The 12,707-nt window shown below is 32.7% G+C and overlaps 1 protein-coding gene and 1 long non-coding RNA gene across 3 annotated transcripts in view; one reads left to right on the plus strand and one right to left on the minus strand.

Moving 5' to 3' along the window:
* Nucleotides 1-12,707, plus strand: part of Ptprq (protein tyrosine phosphatase receptor type Q) — a 173,238-nt gene that overhangs the window by 140,756 nt on the left and 19,775 nt on the right. Inside the window, exon 36 of the mRNA XM_074084025.1 lies at nucleotides 9,812-9,893. Coding sequence (XP_073940126.1) covers nucleotides 9,812-9,893 — 82 coding nt within the window. The remainder of the gene's footprint in view (nucleotides 1-9,811; nucleotides 9,894-12,707) is intronic.
* LOC141425807 (uncharacterized) overlaps nucleotides 1-12,707 on the minus strand; it is a 153,466-nt gene that overhangs the window by 100,413 nt on the left and 40,346 nt on the right. The window lies entirely within an intron of this gene.

Below are 12,707 nucleotides of genomic sequence, written 5' to 3' on the forward strand. Positions count from 1 at the left end.
TTAGAAATATAACATAATACAGTGAAAAAACAGTCAGTGTGGGAGAAAGTATTCTTCATCAAGATTACTGTTGTAGGCAGTATAGCCTCGGTGGTGAGATTAGCTTCTCTAAGCTTGATGTGTTTTCACAGCTTGCCCCATCCTCCACTCCTAAACATTGAACACAGTCCTTTTGAATAGGTTTTATTTTTTGTTTGGTATTTGTACAATAGCTATCATGTCAGCTACAGAGAAGTTTCAGATCATAGAATTGTGGTCAAGGGCTCTATAGATTATTACTGGACATTTGTAATCAATCCAGTGACTGCTTTATTTGACCTTGACTCATTATTTATTTCCTACTTCTATATTTATTTATATATTATGTTATTTGTAAAAAGGCTATAGAACTGTAAAACACTTTGAATAATTTTGATTTTTACATCATAGAAAATTAGAATATATCACCCCTAATAATAGAAAAATTGAAAATATCTGTTGCCATGCTTTTCATTTTCTCATTTGTTATGATTTTGGAATTGTAATACCAATGTCACATAATAATATGCCTTGCTAAATTTATTACATAAATTCACTAAAATAATCATTGAAAGGTCTGGGTATTAACTATTAGAGAGATTTGATTTTTCATGTTAGTAATGTCACTAGTACATTAGGCAAGATTAGGAAAAATAATAACTAAAAATAATTAGTTATATGCACATTTGCATAGGGTCTGTCCTTCAGTGGAAAGCTAAAGGTCTTTATGGTTTTAGAAGTGCTTGAATATCTAAGACCATTTAAAGTCAGAGAATGATAGTAGCTTCTGGGATTGAAAAATCAAGGAGTTTTGAGTTAGCCCCCTAAATTGTTGGGCAATTTAGACCATGTCTTTATTTTCTGCAGGAAAGAATTTAGTTTCAATCTGTTCAGCTAACATATGTGCTTTCTACTTGAATGTTAGGCATATCCTTTTTCTTCCAACATGCCAGACTTTTCAGGTTAAAATGAACTTATAACTTTCCTCAGTGTTATATGTTTTCACATGCCAGAAGAGAAATGATAAAGGAAGAATAGTTAATCAATAACTAAAATATTAATCTAGCTGACAAAAACAAAGTCATAGTGCTTAGAACTAATTCAAAGATTTGAAGTTTAACATTTACAAAATTATTTATGTGATGCTCTCTACCTAAACCCTGAAGTTTTAAAGTGCACCTTGCAATTTTTTGTGTGTGTAAATTTGAAAATACATTCTCCCATGTTATGCTTTCTCTTTCCAAAGGAGAACAGAAGACAAATAAAGATTTATACATCATACTTCCATAAGATCATTCAGGCTCATGCTAAGATAATATTTACATTCTTTATTGGAGTGATAATTATATTTTACAAAAATTATACACATTTTATACATAAGTTTAGACAACAGAAGTTGTATTTTTAGAAAGGATATTTAATATTTGAGGATCACCTATTCTATACTCACCAAACTAGGAAGTGAGCCTTGGTTTTGTTATTTGATAAACAAAACAACCTCTTGTCCAAGACACAGGCTGCAACAACACAACCTTGGTCCAGTGAGGTGCGAAAGATTTCTAGGACTTGTCATTATCAGCAGACAGGCATAGGAAAAACAGACCTGTGACTTTAAGATCACAAGACTGACTGACCTGTGGATTGCCTTTGACTAGTTAATTTAACACAAATTATGTTCCCAAGAGACTTAGAACACCAAGGATTAAATAATCCAACAGAATTTTCACAAGTTACTTATTTGCTAAAAAAGTTTTTTTTTTACTATTTTCTTTCTACACTTCAGTTATAGAAATTTTACTTATTATGGTGACTAAATTAGAAAAAAATAGTAAAACACTAATCCTGTTACAGGACCAAAATTCAATTTATTTTAGGTCTCAAATTTTTCCCTTCAAAATTTTGTGCACCATTTCATACTAATTATATTGCCTATTTTTGTTGCATGATGTAGTAACACAGTGTCTTAAGTTTCAAGGCCTAATCTAGTAATTGGGAATTGAATTATATTCTCAACAACAAAACCAATTGAATGATTTGTAAACGTTACTTTTAAATATAACCCTTCTTAAATAACCTACTTTTTCAATATCTCTAGAAGTGTATTTCTGAATTTTGTTTAATATTTCATTTTTGTCTTCAGGAAGCTTACATTTAAAAGGGTTATATGAATGTGCTTTGTAAACTATAAACCAAAATGCATTTAACATTGTTATCATTGTTATTTATATTTTAAAATTGAAAAACTATCTGTCTACTTTCACATATAGAGATTGCTAACAGACTAATTGCTATTTTTTATGAGCAAATATTATGTGTTAAACATTCCGTGTAATGATCTCCCTTAACTTTTTCAACCCTTTGTGTTAGGTACTCATGTTGCCATTTTACAAATGAAAAAAAATATGCTTAGAGAGTTTACGTAACTGTCTAGAGTTATATAACTATTAGGAAGGAGAGCCACAATGCTAGCTTGTGTGTGACCGATTTTCAGATATCAAGATACATCTATATGTGTATACTGCACTTAACTCTGAAGTCTAACAGAGGAGGAGTTCAAGGTAAAAATCTTACACAGACAAGGACCCATGGTCTTCTCTAAGCATTTTTTTTAAGCTGAGAATGATTCTAAGGAAAGGTCTGCGTCTTTCTATTTATTTATTTGGGGCATAGAAGAGATGCCATTTTAGATTAAGATAAATTTGCACAAACTGGAAACCTTCAGTAGTACAATTCTTATTTTGCCTTTGGTAAAAATACATTATCTTTAACTAATACAAGAAATTCCATGTAAAAATGCTTGAATTTAAACTGTTATAATCATTGGATAGATGTGGTCATTAATTTTACTTCTGTCCTAAACTCAAACTATCTTTGTAAGCAATGGAAAGAAACACATGAACACAGAATAGAAGAAATATCTTGCAAGTAGAATGAAGTTTAAGATATTTAACTATCATGTTCTTGTAGTATCAAATAAAAAATAATCCAGTGTGTTTGTATACTAAAAAAATAATGAATCTTCACTTCCAGATACTCTTCATTTTTCTTTAGACGCAAGGAGATTTTTGTTATCCAGTAAGTCATGTGGTAATGCAGAGTTCTGCTGTGATTATTTTAATCTTTCCAGGTGTTGTGCTCTATATTTTAAGACAACATTACATTGAGCGTTTTGTTGCTTAATATGCAATATTTTCCAATCTCCCCAAAATGCTTTCTATCTGCAGTGTTTTCTAGATAAGATTGCATGCTATCGGTATGATGGTTAATTTTATTAAAATGCACATTGACTCATAATGTGCATGTTTTAAGAATGTGCTGTGCTCTTGCATTGTGTTAGCTTTGATAGTAAATTAAGTTTTACCTAAATTTGTTTACAGACTTCTTGTTCTATTATTACCATGATACAAGAGCTAAATTCTCCATCTGCTGTTGGAGTCTGGACTCCTATTTCACACAAGTTCATTTCATAAACTGGATGGTAATCTGTAAGGACCAAGACAGTGATTTCTTGTTCTCTGTTTTCCAGTTCTCTAGTTCCACAGAGTGGCATATTTCATGGAATGTTTGGTTTTACACTGACCAATGGGTAGCCAAATGTGCAGTGCTCAGAAATACCTTTTATCTACTGGCATAGAAATTTTCTTGACGCATCCTGAGAGCAGCATAGCAGAATGTCACCATTAGCAGGGACTCCCACTCATTGATTTAGTGCCCCCAGGGGTATTAAGTTTCTTCATGCAATGGATAGGAATGGAGGCAGAGAATGAAAATGCATTTGATTTCAGAATCACAGATCTACAAAAGGGAGTCAGTCTCCATGAACCATAAGGCTGGATGGGGCCAAGACTTCTAGATTCTACTTGTCTCTGAGAGGAACTCACTGTGGGTGACACAGAGTAAGCCAGGCCTATTTCTACACTAAGCACACTTAGTATTCTGGAACCATAATTAACCTTGTTTTATTTCAAAATAATTAACAGGTTCCCATTGACAGAATTCAAACAGATTTATGAAAATACATTTTCTTTGTAGAGACTGCTTGATAAGATTCAAACATTGTTGAAGCAAGACACTTTTGTGCTAAAGATTTAATTGATCACATCACACATAAAATATCTACTTCCAATCAGCATTTAAAATGACCTCTTGGCATTCCAGCCTCACAAGTGGTCTGATCAAGCAACTCTGCTGATTTTCTTTCTTTGTCATCATCAAATAGAATTTTTTTTTTGCTCATGCCATTTAGTACTTCAGAAAAATTCCTCCATTTTTGTAAAATTTCTACTGTCTTTACCACCTAATTTCCTTGTTGAGAATCAGTGAGGAGTAAAGTGCTCAGAATGAGCTCTTACCTTGACAGAACTGAACTTAATAGCTTGGGTTAATCAGAACCTTCGTAGAATACTACCACATACATATTAGTTAAGGTAGATCTGCTCTTTTTACAATTCTAGTTTTCTGAGGTTGTCTTATAAGCTCTTATAGAGGAACATTCCTGCCTATGTGCTGCCCTAACTACAACTCAGGCTAAAAGACTTCTTTAGGATTGTGTAGTGCCTTCTGCCTCTTTTTCATTAAGTCTTTGATGGCGACCCTTGTCCACTTCTTCACACATCTGTCAGCAGTCTTTCCTCTCTATCCACTGCCTCTGCCCATTGCCCTTGAGATGTCTAAGTTATTCCCATAGTTTTAATTTAGAATACATGGTTGATGAAATAAAACTTCTGTCAAGAATTTGCCTTCAAATGTGCTAAGGTGAAGAGGCTTAGGAAGAAGGACAATTTTATTCCTGCCATACTAGGAATCTCACCTCAGCTTGTTGACATCAGCAAGGATGTTACATTTCTAATTCAATCCAAAAAGGTCATTTCACCTTGTTTGACTGAAAAAACTCTCAACTGGTCACTATCAAGTATCAGGTGCTATTCTAAGCACTGGAAATTCTATAATAAAAAAGGAAGGGTCATTGCCTCCAAAGAGCTGTCCTTCAATTTGCTGATGCTCCTTTTAAACCTATTTGTCCTTATGGATATGAGGAAACATGTTAAGAAAGTATAGATATGTTTCAGAAATGATAGTTTTTCTAATTAATAAAAGTATCATATTGCGTATTTCCTTACATAATGATATTTTAGAGACAGCTGTAGAGAACCAGCCATTGGTTAGGATATCTTTAATTTATACAGATTTGATAAAAGGATAAAGAAGGATCTGAAAGGACACTACAACAAGGAAAAATAATAGAAAAGAAAAAATTGAGTTATCTCTAAAAGCATTGCAGTACATGTTTTTGATAAGTAATAGAATAGCATTATAATAGTGAATATAATTTCTGAGTAATTAGTGGTAACTTGATGAAATATATACACTAAAACTCACATTTGGTATTTTATAAAACTTGGAAATATAAATAAGTATATTTAATTAGAGATAGACTCTTCAAAACTTGTTGTTTGTACATGTTGTATCATACAAACTCATGTTTTTATATCAAAGCAATAAGTTTGAGGTTCTTTTATTTTTAACCTGACTTAACTGATTAAGTAGAAAAAGAAAATGTCTCACTTTGTCCTGTGCCACTGGTGATGCAAATTTAAGCTGCTCATCTACAGGCCGTCATCTTTGGTTCTCTATTAGGACTATATTTTAATTCCCTATAGATTTCAACTAATTGACCTTGAGGGAAAGCTGAGTCTCTGTGACAATATGGTCTTCAATCAGCACTGCCAACATAAATAAATGGTTCCTCTCTGGTTCCATCAAGAGTAATCTGAGTGGAATTTAAGTTTTTGATAGACTTTAAAGAAATGAGCTCAGATGTGAAATAATACCCTTTACAACAAAAAGGGATAGGATTTAAGACAGCTAAGATTTATGTAATAAAAAGTGTTTAGACCTTTATATTATAAAGTGGTCAGTTATCTTATTAATTCCTGAATTGATTTATCCTCCAATGAACTGAATATAATTTGACAGTAACCTTTACTATCAAAGTGAACATGTCTCAGTCTAAAAATTCTTTCCATGGAACAATTTTACTTAAAAAGAGTTTTTAAATGGTGAAGTTTTAATGGTAATAAGAAGAAATTTTCTATTTGAGTTTTTCCTCATACAGCACTCCTTTGAAATTACACTGTTGTTTTTTTATGAATGCCAACTTCTGAGGGTTTTTATGCTCATCAGACCAGACTTTCCTGCAAGGAGTTTAGCTACTTCAGCTCTGATAAGTCAATGCATTTTTCTCATAGTATGCCCCGCTTCCCTTTCTATCTGGAAATTTTCTAAATTAGTCTTTTCTCTATTTAAAAATAAAAGTTTAAAGCTTCAAAAAAACAGAGAATGCAACAGTTACCGAAGGGATAAATACACCCTTTAGCATGAAGCTAAGCATGAGAGCAGTGATGTGGAAATGAAATGGAATGAAAGAGGAAAATCAATTTTTATTTGGAATAGTCAGGTAACTTATGCTAACGTATAGTCTCAAGATAGTCTTCTCAAGAGATGTTCAAGTAAGTATTTCAAGATATCAGTTCACACGGAATTGCGTTATAAGACTAGAACGAAAATTACATAAAAATTAGTCTGTTAGCAGTCTTGTTTCTTATATTGCATAAACACATATGTGAAGAACATTACATAAAGACATTAGATTTAGATGTGATACAAAAAGAATGCAAAGCTTACCTTTTAATGTTGTTGTTGTTGTTTTGATGTTTTTCGAGACAGGGACTCACTAGGCAGCTCAGGCTAACCCCAAACTCAAGATCCTCCTGCTTCAATTCCAATGTTAGCCTTTAATAACTAACATACTTATATTTTTGCTTTCTGTGTATCTTTTTGAATTTACCCACAACTTTATCTTTAACAGTGATTACTATTACTCTGAAAAAGGTAAGGGACATGAAATAAGCTGAGTATTAACCTTCACCCAGCTTTCAAGTATACTTGAATCTAGCTAAATGTGTACAACTTTAGTGCTTAAGTCCTTACTGACCTTAAGGCCATGGCAAGAGTAGAAGGTGACTTGCCTTTAGAAATTTGATTGCACAGAAGGAAAAACATCATTTTCTTTTTTTGTACAATAGAATAAGGTCTACCAGGAGTTAACATTTGAATCAGATATTAAGGAGTAAGTAGAATTTGGTTATGGGGAGACACCTAGAATAGTACTACATTGAGAAGGAGCAGACAGACCAAGAGAATATCTGGAGTAGCAGCAGGGTTTGTGTGTGTGATTTGTTAATGGCTCCCCTGAGCTAATAACTATTTTAAATTCCAGTTATCTTAGTAAAATGTTTTTCTAATAGAGCCTTAATAATCCTGGATTTTCTGGAAAAAGAGACTCTCTCCACTTGTAGGATGGCAGCCTATCCTTAAATAGGGTGGACAATGAGCCTGTCATTAAATCAGATATAGTGTGTTTGAATTTTACCAATCACAAACAGAAAAATATTTGCTAAGTCAAGAATTTTGATTCCTATGCAACAGCAGGGAAAGGGAACTTGCTAATTAAAACATCTCAGCAATTTATATCTGAAGTTCAGTTAATCAGAATTTGTCCAACCCCAAATCTTCTTCCCTTTCCTATTTTTGAAGAACATAATAGCATAGAAACAGTGACCCCCAGTTACCTATGGAAGCATAAGTGTGAAGGTCTAGCTTACTGTAATCTTTTTGTCTTTCTGGTCTTGATGGGAGGATAGTTACTGATTGCTGCCTTGGTCTCCACTGTATCTGGTACTGTTCAGAGGTATTTCTAGCACCTCAAATTTTTAAGCACCTATTTTCCTTTCTTCACATCAAGGATTCTTCTGATTAGTCCATTGAACCAAACAATGTTTTAAAATGATAAAAAAAAAGAAAAAGAAAAAATTTTTTAAATAAAAATAAAATGATGTACTTCAAAATGAAAAAAGTAAAATAAAATACCAAAATTAATTAATTATTTAATAATAAATAAATAATGGGACCAGCATGGTGATTTGGTTTTAAAGGACAAGAGAAAGAGACAAGAAATAAACAGTTATAATAATCACACACAAAAAAAGTTCTCTGTTACCTTCCTCAAATCACTCTAAGATTTTATGAGGAGCTGTTCAGCTTACCCACCAAAACTCTGTTCAGCCCTTGATAATGGAATGCTTTACATATATACCAAGAAGTTTGGGGATCTCTCCTGCTGTGCTGAAGACACCTATCATTAACTAAGAATTCTGTAATATCTGCTCCAGCATCCTTTTGACTCAGCAGTTTCTGCATTGAACAAACTTCTTTGTGACCATTTTCACAATATTTATTATGACATGTTTTTCAATCCAATTATTTTCTTTCATTCATCTGCTACTGGATAAAACACAACTTCTTTTAAATATTTTTTTCACTTATGGGATATAGTAAAATAGTCCCTAATGTTATTTAAAATGTAAAACTTTGAAAATAACTGTTTTTCACTTTATTTCATATTTTGTGCCTTTTTGTGCTTTTTGCAGTGTTAACTTGTGCATGATGTTTTGTTAAGTGGGTGCTCATCTCTAAGTTTGTGTGTGTTGTATTATCTATGTAGCTGCTAAGAATTATTTCACTGTTTTGCAATACAAATAACTTGGTCAAAAATCTACCATAAAAATATATCTAAAGTAACCAAAATGACTGCGATGTGTTATGACTGCATATTGATACAAACATAAAACAAGACTTGGACAATGCATTGTTATTTTTCACAGATTCATTCTCCCACATCCAGCACTCTGCATAAATAAACAAAATACTTTAAAACCCACATTAATTGTTTTAGACCATTAAATACTATGCACTATGTTAAAAAGTGACCTGTTTTTTAATGAGGTGTCCCAAATGCCAACATGTTTATGTCACCATTTCAACTTGACAAAGAAGTTGAAATACAGTTTGGCTATATCTGAGTCCAAGTAATATAATTTCAAAAAAAGTGAAATAGAATTTAAAATAATATGCATATGTTAGTTAAAAGCATAATGCATTATACACTACTGATTTATTACAGTTTTCTAATTTTAACCTAAAACTCTTTCAGAAATGAGGTCTGCCTTCCAACTCACAGTGTATTTAACACAATCTCTGTTGCAGGTTACTTAGTTATAGAAAATCCATCAAGTAAGTTTGTGAAATATTTTTTGTTCTTTTTCGAATATCAACTTCAGATTCACTGACTCATTGAGTCTTAATGTGTGGTTTCCTTTTTGTATGTTTGTTGGAAAAACCTCTAAGCTGGATATAAATCATAAAAGCATGACTAATTGCATGGTAACTGGAGAAATGCTTTCTCTCTCTCTCTGGGGTGAAGTCTGCATGTCTGTATTTTAGCTTGGGAAGTAATACGGGGATATTTAAACTCCTTGGGGTTTAAAAACCATGTCATTATGAGAATGAGGTCACTGCAATATTTTATATCTTCTAAAACCCTGCAATGTATAAAATGTTTTCTGTATGACAAATAGGTATTATGTGCCTTAGCGTTCAATGATAACTTTATGCCCTTGCATTTACTTGAAAAACTTTATTCCTTAAAATGTTAGATCCTTCATTTAAAGTCACTGAAAACCTGAAGGAATTTTGTACCATGAATACAAAGAAAGTGAACTTAAAGAGGAAGCGTTAACTTTGTAAATGTGACAGAGTGACTTTAAAGGATCGTGTTGTTTTGGGGTTTTGAAATGTTCCTTCATTCTATAAGTGTTAATACAGTCAGTGCCTAGGTTAAAGCAAGAGAATACAACCTAACCAGACTCCATTTTATCCCTGTCTTTACTTGGAGGCCAATAAGCAAGAAATCCTTCCTGCAACATGTTGAAGAGCTTTGCACAAACAACAACCTAAAGTTTCAGGAAGAATTTTCGGTATGTCACCAGCAGTTGTCACAACATTGCAAGACCTCCAGTCGTTTCATGTGTCACATTTCATGTCCATTTTAAGCCTGCAAGACTATGAAGGACTCTGGCCTTGATAATCAATACCCAATTACCAGTTTGATTGTTTGGATAGTAATGTTACACTGGGCAGCCTTTGGTGCAACCTGAGCAGAATTATTCACCTACTGTGTCAGGAAAAGGTACTCTTCTTCAGACCTCCCAGCAATGACAGCCCTCCCCATTTTCTCTCTACACTCTCATCCAATGTAAATGCAAATCTATAGTGACCTATTTCATTAATTTTTCTTTGTGTATGAGCTTAGATCATACTATAAATGTAGTTTTATAGTTAAATAACCATTTTAGAGTTGGATGCTAAATGGTTCTATTTTGCATTTCAATAAATATCCACTGAATATAATGATGCAGTGAATATAATGAATGTTGTTCACTGTACATTAGTGGTACAGAAGAATGTGAGATAGAACTGAATGTTTCCAGATACTAAAAAAAATTACTCCTAGAACTATCCCTCCAAAAAAGTAAATAATATTAATATTTTATTTATCTATGAAATTACAATTATTTTAAAACATAAATAGATATCAGACCTGCAAGCTTTTTTGAGACTGACAAGCATCTTTCTTAAGTTAGATTATATTATGAAAGTAGAATTTTTTAGTGTGTGAACTTATGAAATAAAGAAACAAAATAAATCGGGATTATAATATTTCAGCCTCACAGGGAATAATAACAAAAATATGGGAAGATTAATGGTATTCCCTGCAGCTTTTTGGTTACGCTTCTTAAGTAATTTTGGTCTAGACTTAACAAAATCAATGGAACCATAAAATTTTCCTTAGCATTTATACTGTGAGAACTCTTAATTTTTCAGAAGCAAAAGTGTAATTTTACTGGAATAGGAGAGAATATAGTTACACTAGGCAAGACTGAGTAGATGAAAAGATTCATTAGCAATAACATTTTCACATATTGAGAATATTTTAATTCAAAGTTTTTATATTGTAATGAACAAAAGTAAATTGGATGCATATGTTTGATAAATCTTTAACTCAGGTCATATTCACTTATGCCTTAAATATTGATAAGCCACTATATCATAGTCATTGCATGTGGCACATGGGTAAATATCGATTTAGCACTTACCAGCTAAGTGAGCTTGGACAAATTGCTTAAACTCTGTGTCTCAATACCCTCATTTGGACAATGGTAATATCTAGCTTATTGAACTGTGAATACTGAAATGATTGAATATGCACAATACTGTAAGCAGTCACTGGCACAAGAATTAGCTATTATCGTGATAGTTTCTACCACAAAGAACCTCACAGTATGGTAAGAACTGTAGACATGTACTTAAAAATTACAAACGCACTGTATATGATCAAGGTATGCATAAAGAATTGAGGATCAACTCTGAATATCAGTCATATAAGACTTCATAAGCATGGTGATTGAGATAAACCCATAGGATGAACAGAAAATCAATGAGAAAATCAAGGCAAAGTTATTCCAGAGAGAAGGAATGAAGGCAAAACAGTCTGACTCATCTGTGATGTCACTGAAAAGAGAAAAAATAGTAGGAGAAAGAGCTATATAGGGAAGATCATCTAGGCCCTGCGTGCCCTAATAAGAAGACCACTAGTGTAACATTACTATCCAAACAATCAGCCTGGTAATTAGGTACTTCTTACCAAGGCCAGACTCACTTCAATCTATAAACAGATATTTCTATGTGAAATAATTCAAATGTAGGTACCACTTTTATGTCAATTTCCAACACGCTTTTCCTTCCCCACTACCTTGACACAAGGATGCTCTTCTAGGTTTCTATGTTTAGCTAAAAAAAATTTTTTTCTAAAACTTTGGTACCAATACATCAGTATTCAGTCACATTATTCCTCTCTCTAACACATACTCATGTGCAAACAATTGTCCAGATTTTTTGAAGAAAAATGAGTACTATTTAATTAGAAGAAATAATTTATAATGACTTTGAAAAAAGTTAGAACACACATTTTAATTTTTGTAAAGGAATTAGGCAAGTTGAGACTTCTAAAATGAAAATACTACAAATTTCATGAATGCAAACCGTTAACTCAACATTTTCCTACACGAGCTTCCCTAAAGACTCTGTATTACAAAGAGGAAGATAGCAGATAATATCATGGTTTTTCTCCCAAATTTCAACAATAGGTCTTCTTGACCCTCTGTCTGTGTCTGATCATTTTTAATTTCACCTTTGCATTCCACTATCAATTTAACAAGGTCTACCAAGCACAAAAATTGACCTTTCGGCATGTTCTCAAACTGACCAACGTTGCACCAATTAGCAGGCATGAAATCACACTGCCCAAGGAGGAAAAACAAAAAATAAATCACTGAACTCCTTTCTTCCTACTAAGTGGACAGTAAAATATTACGTAATAGTCAGTGTGCATCTGATGAAACCATGTGTAACAAACATGAAAAAGGGTCACATCTTAGGACTTCATAAAAAACAAAGAAAATACCTCAAAGGGACAACAGCCCAACTAACTGCTCAACATCATTAAGAAAATTAATGGTGGAAGTTTAGGCAAATTCATTACTGTTGATTTAACCTTGTTCTCACAGTTATGATAGGTGTTTTTAATTTAACAATTAAAAAAGGGCCAGGAGGCATAGCTCAGTGGTAGAGCACTTGACTAGAATGCACCAGGCCCTGGCTTTAATCCCCAGCACCAAAAGCATAAAATAAAAAATAAATCAATAATAAAAAAATTTAAAGTTTAAAAAAAG

The sequence above is a fragment of the Castor canadensis genome, chromosome 8 (assembly GCF_047511655.1).
Source record: "Castor canadensis chromosome 8, mCasCan1.hap1v2, whole genome shotgun sequence".
NCBI lineage: Eukaryota > Metazoa > Chordata > Mammalia > Rodentia > Castoridae > Castor > Castor canadensis.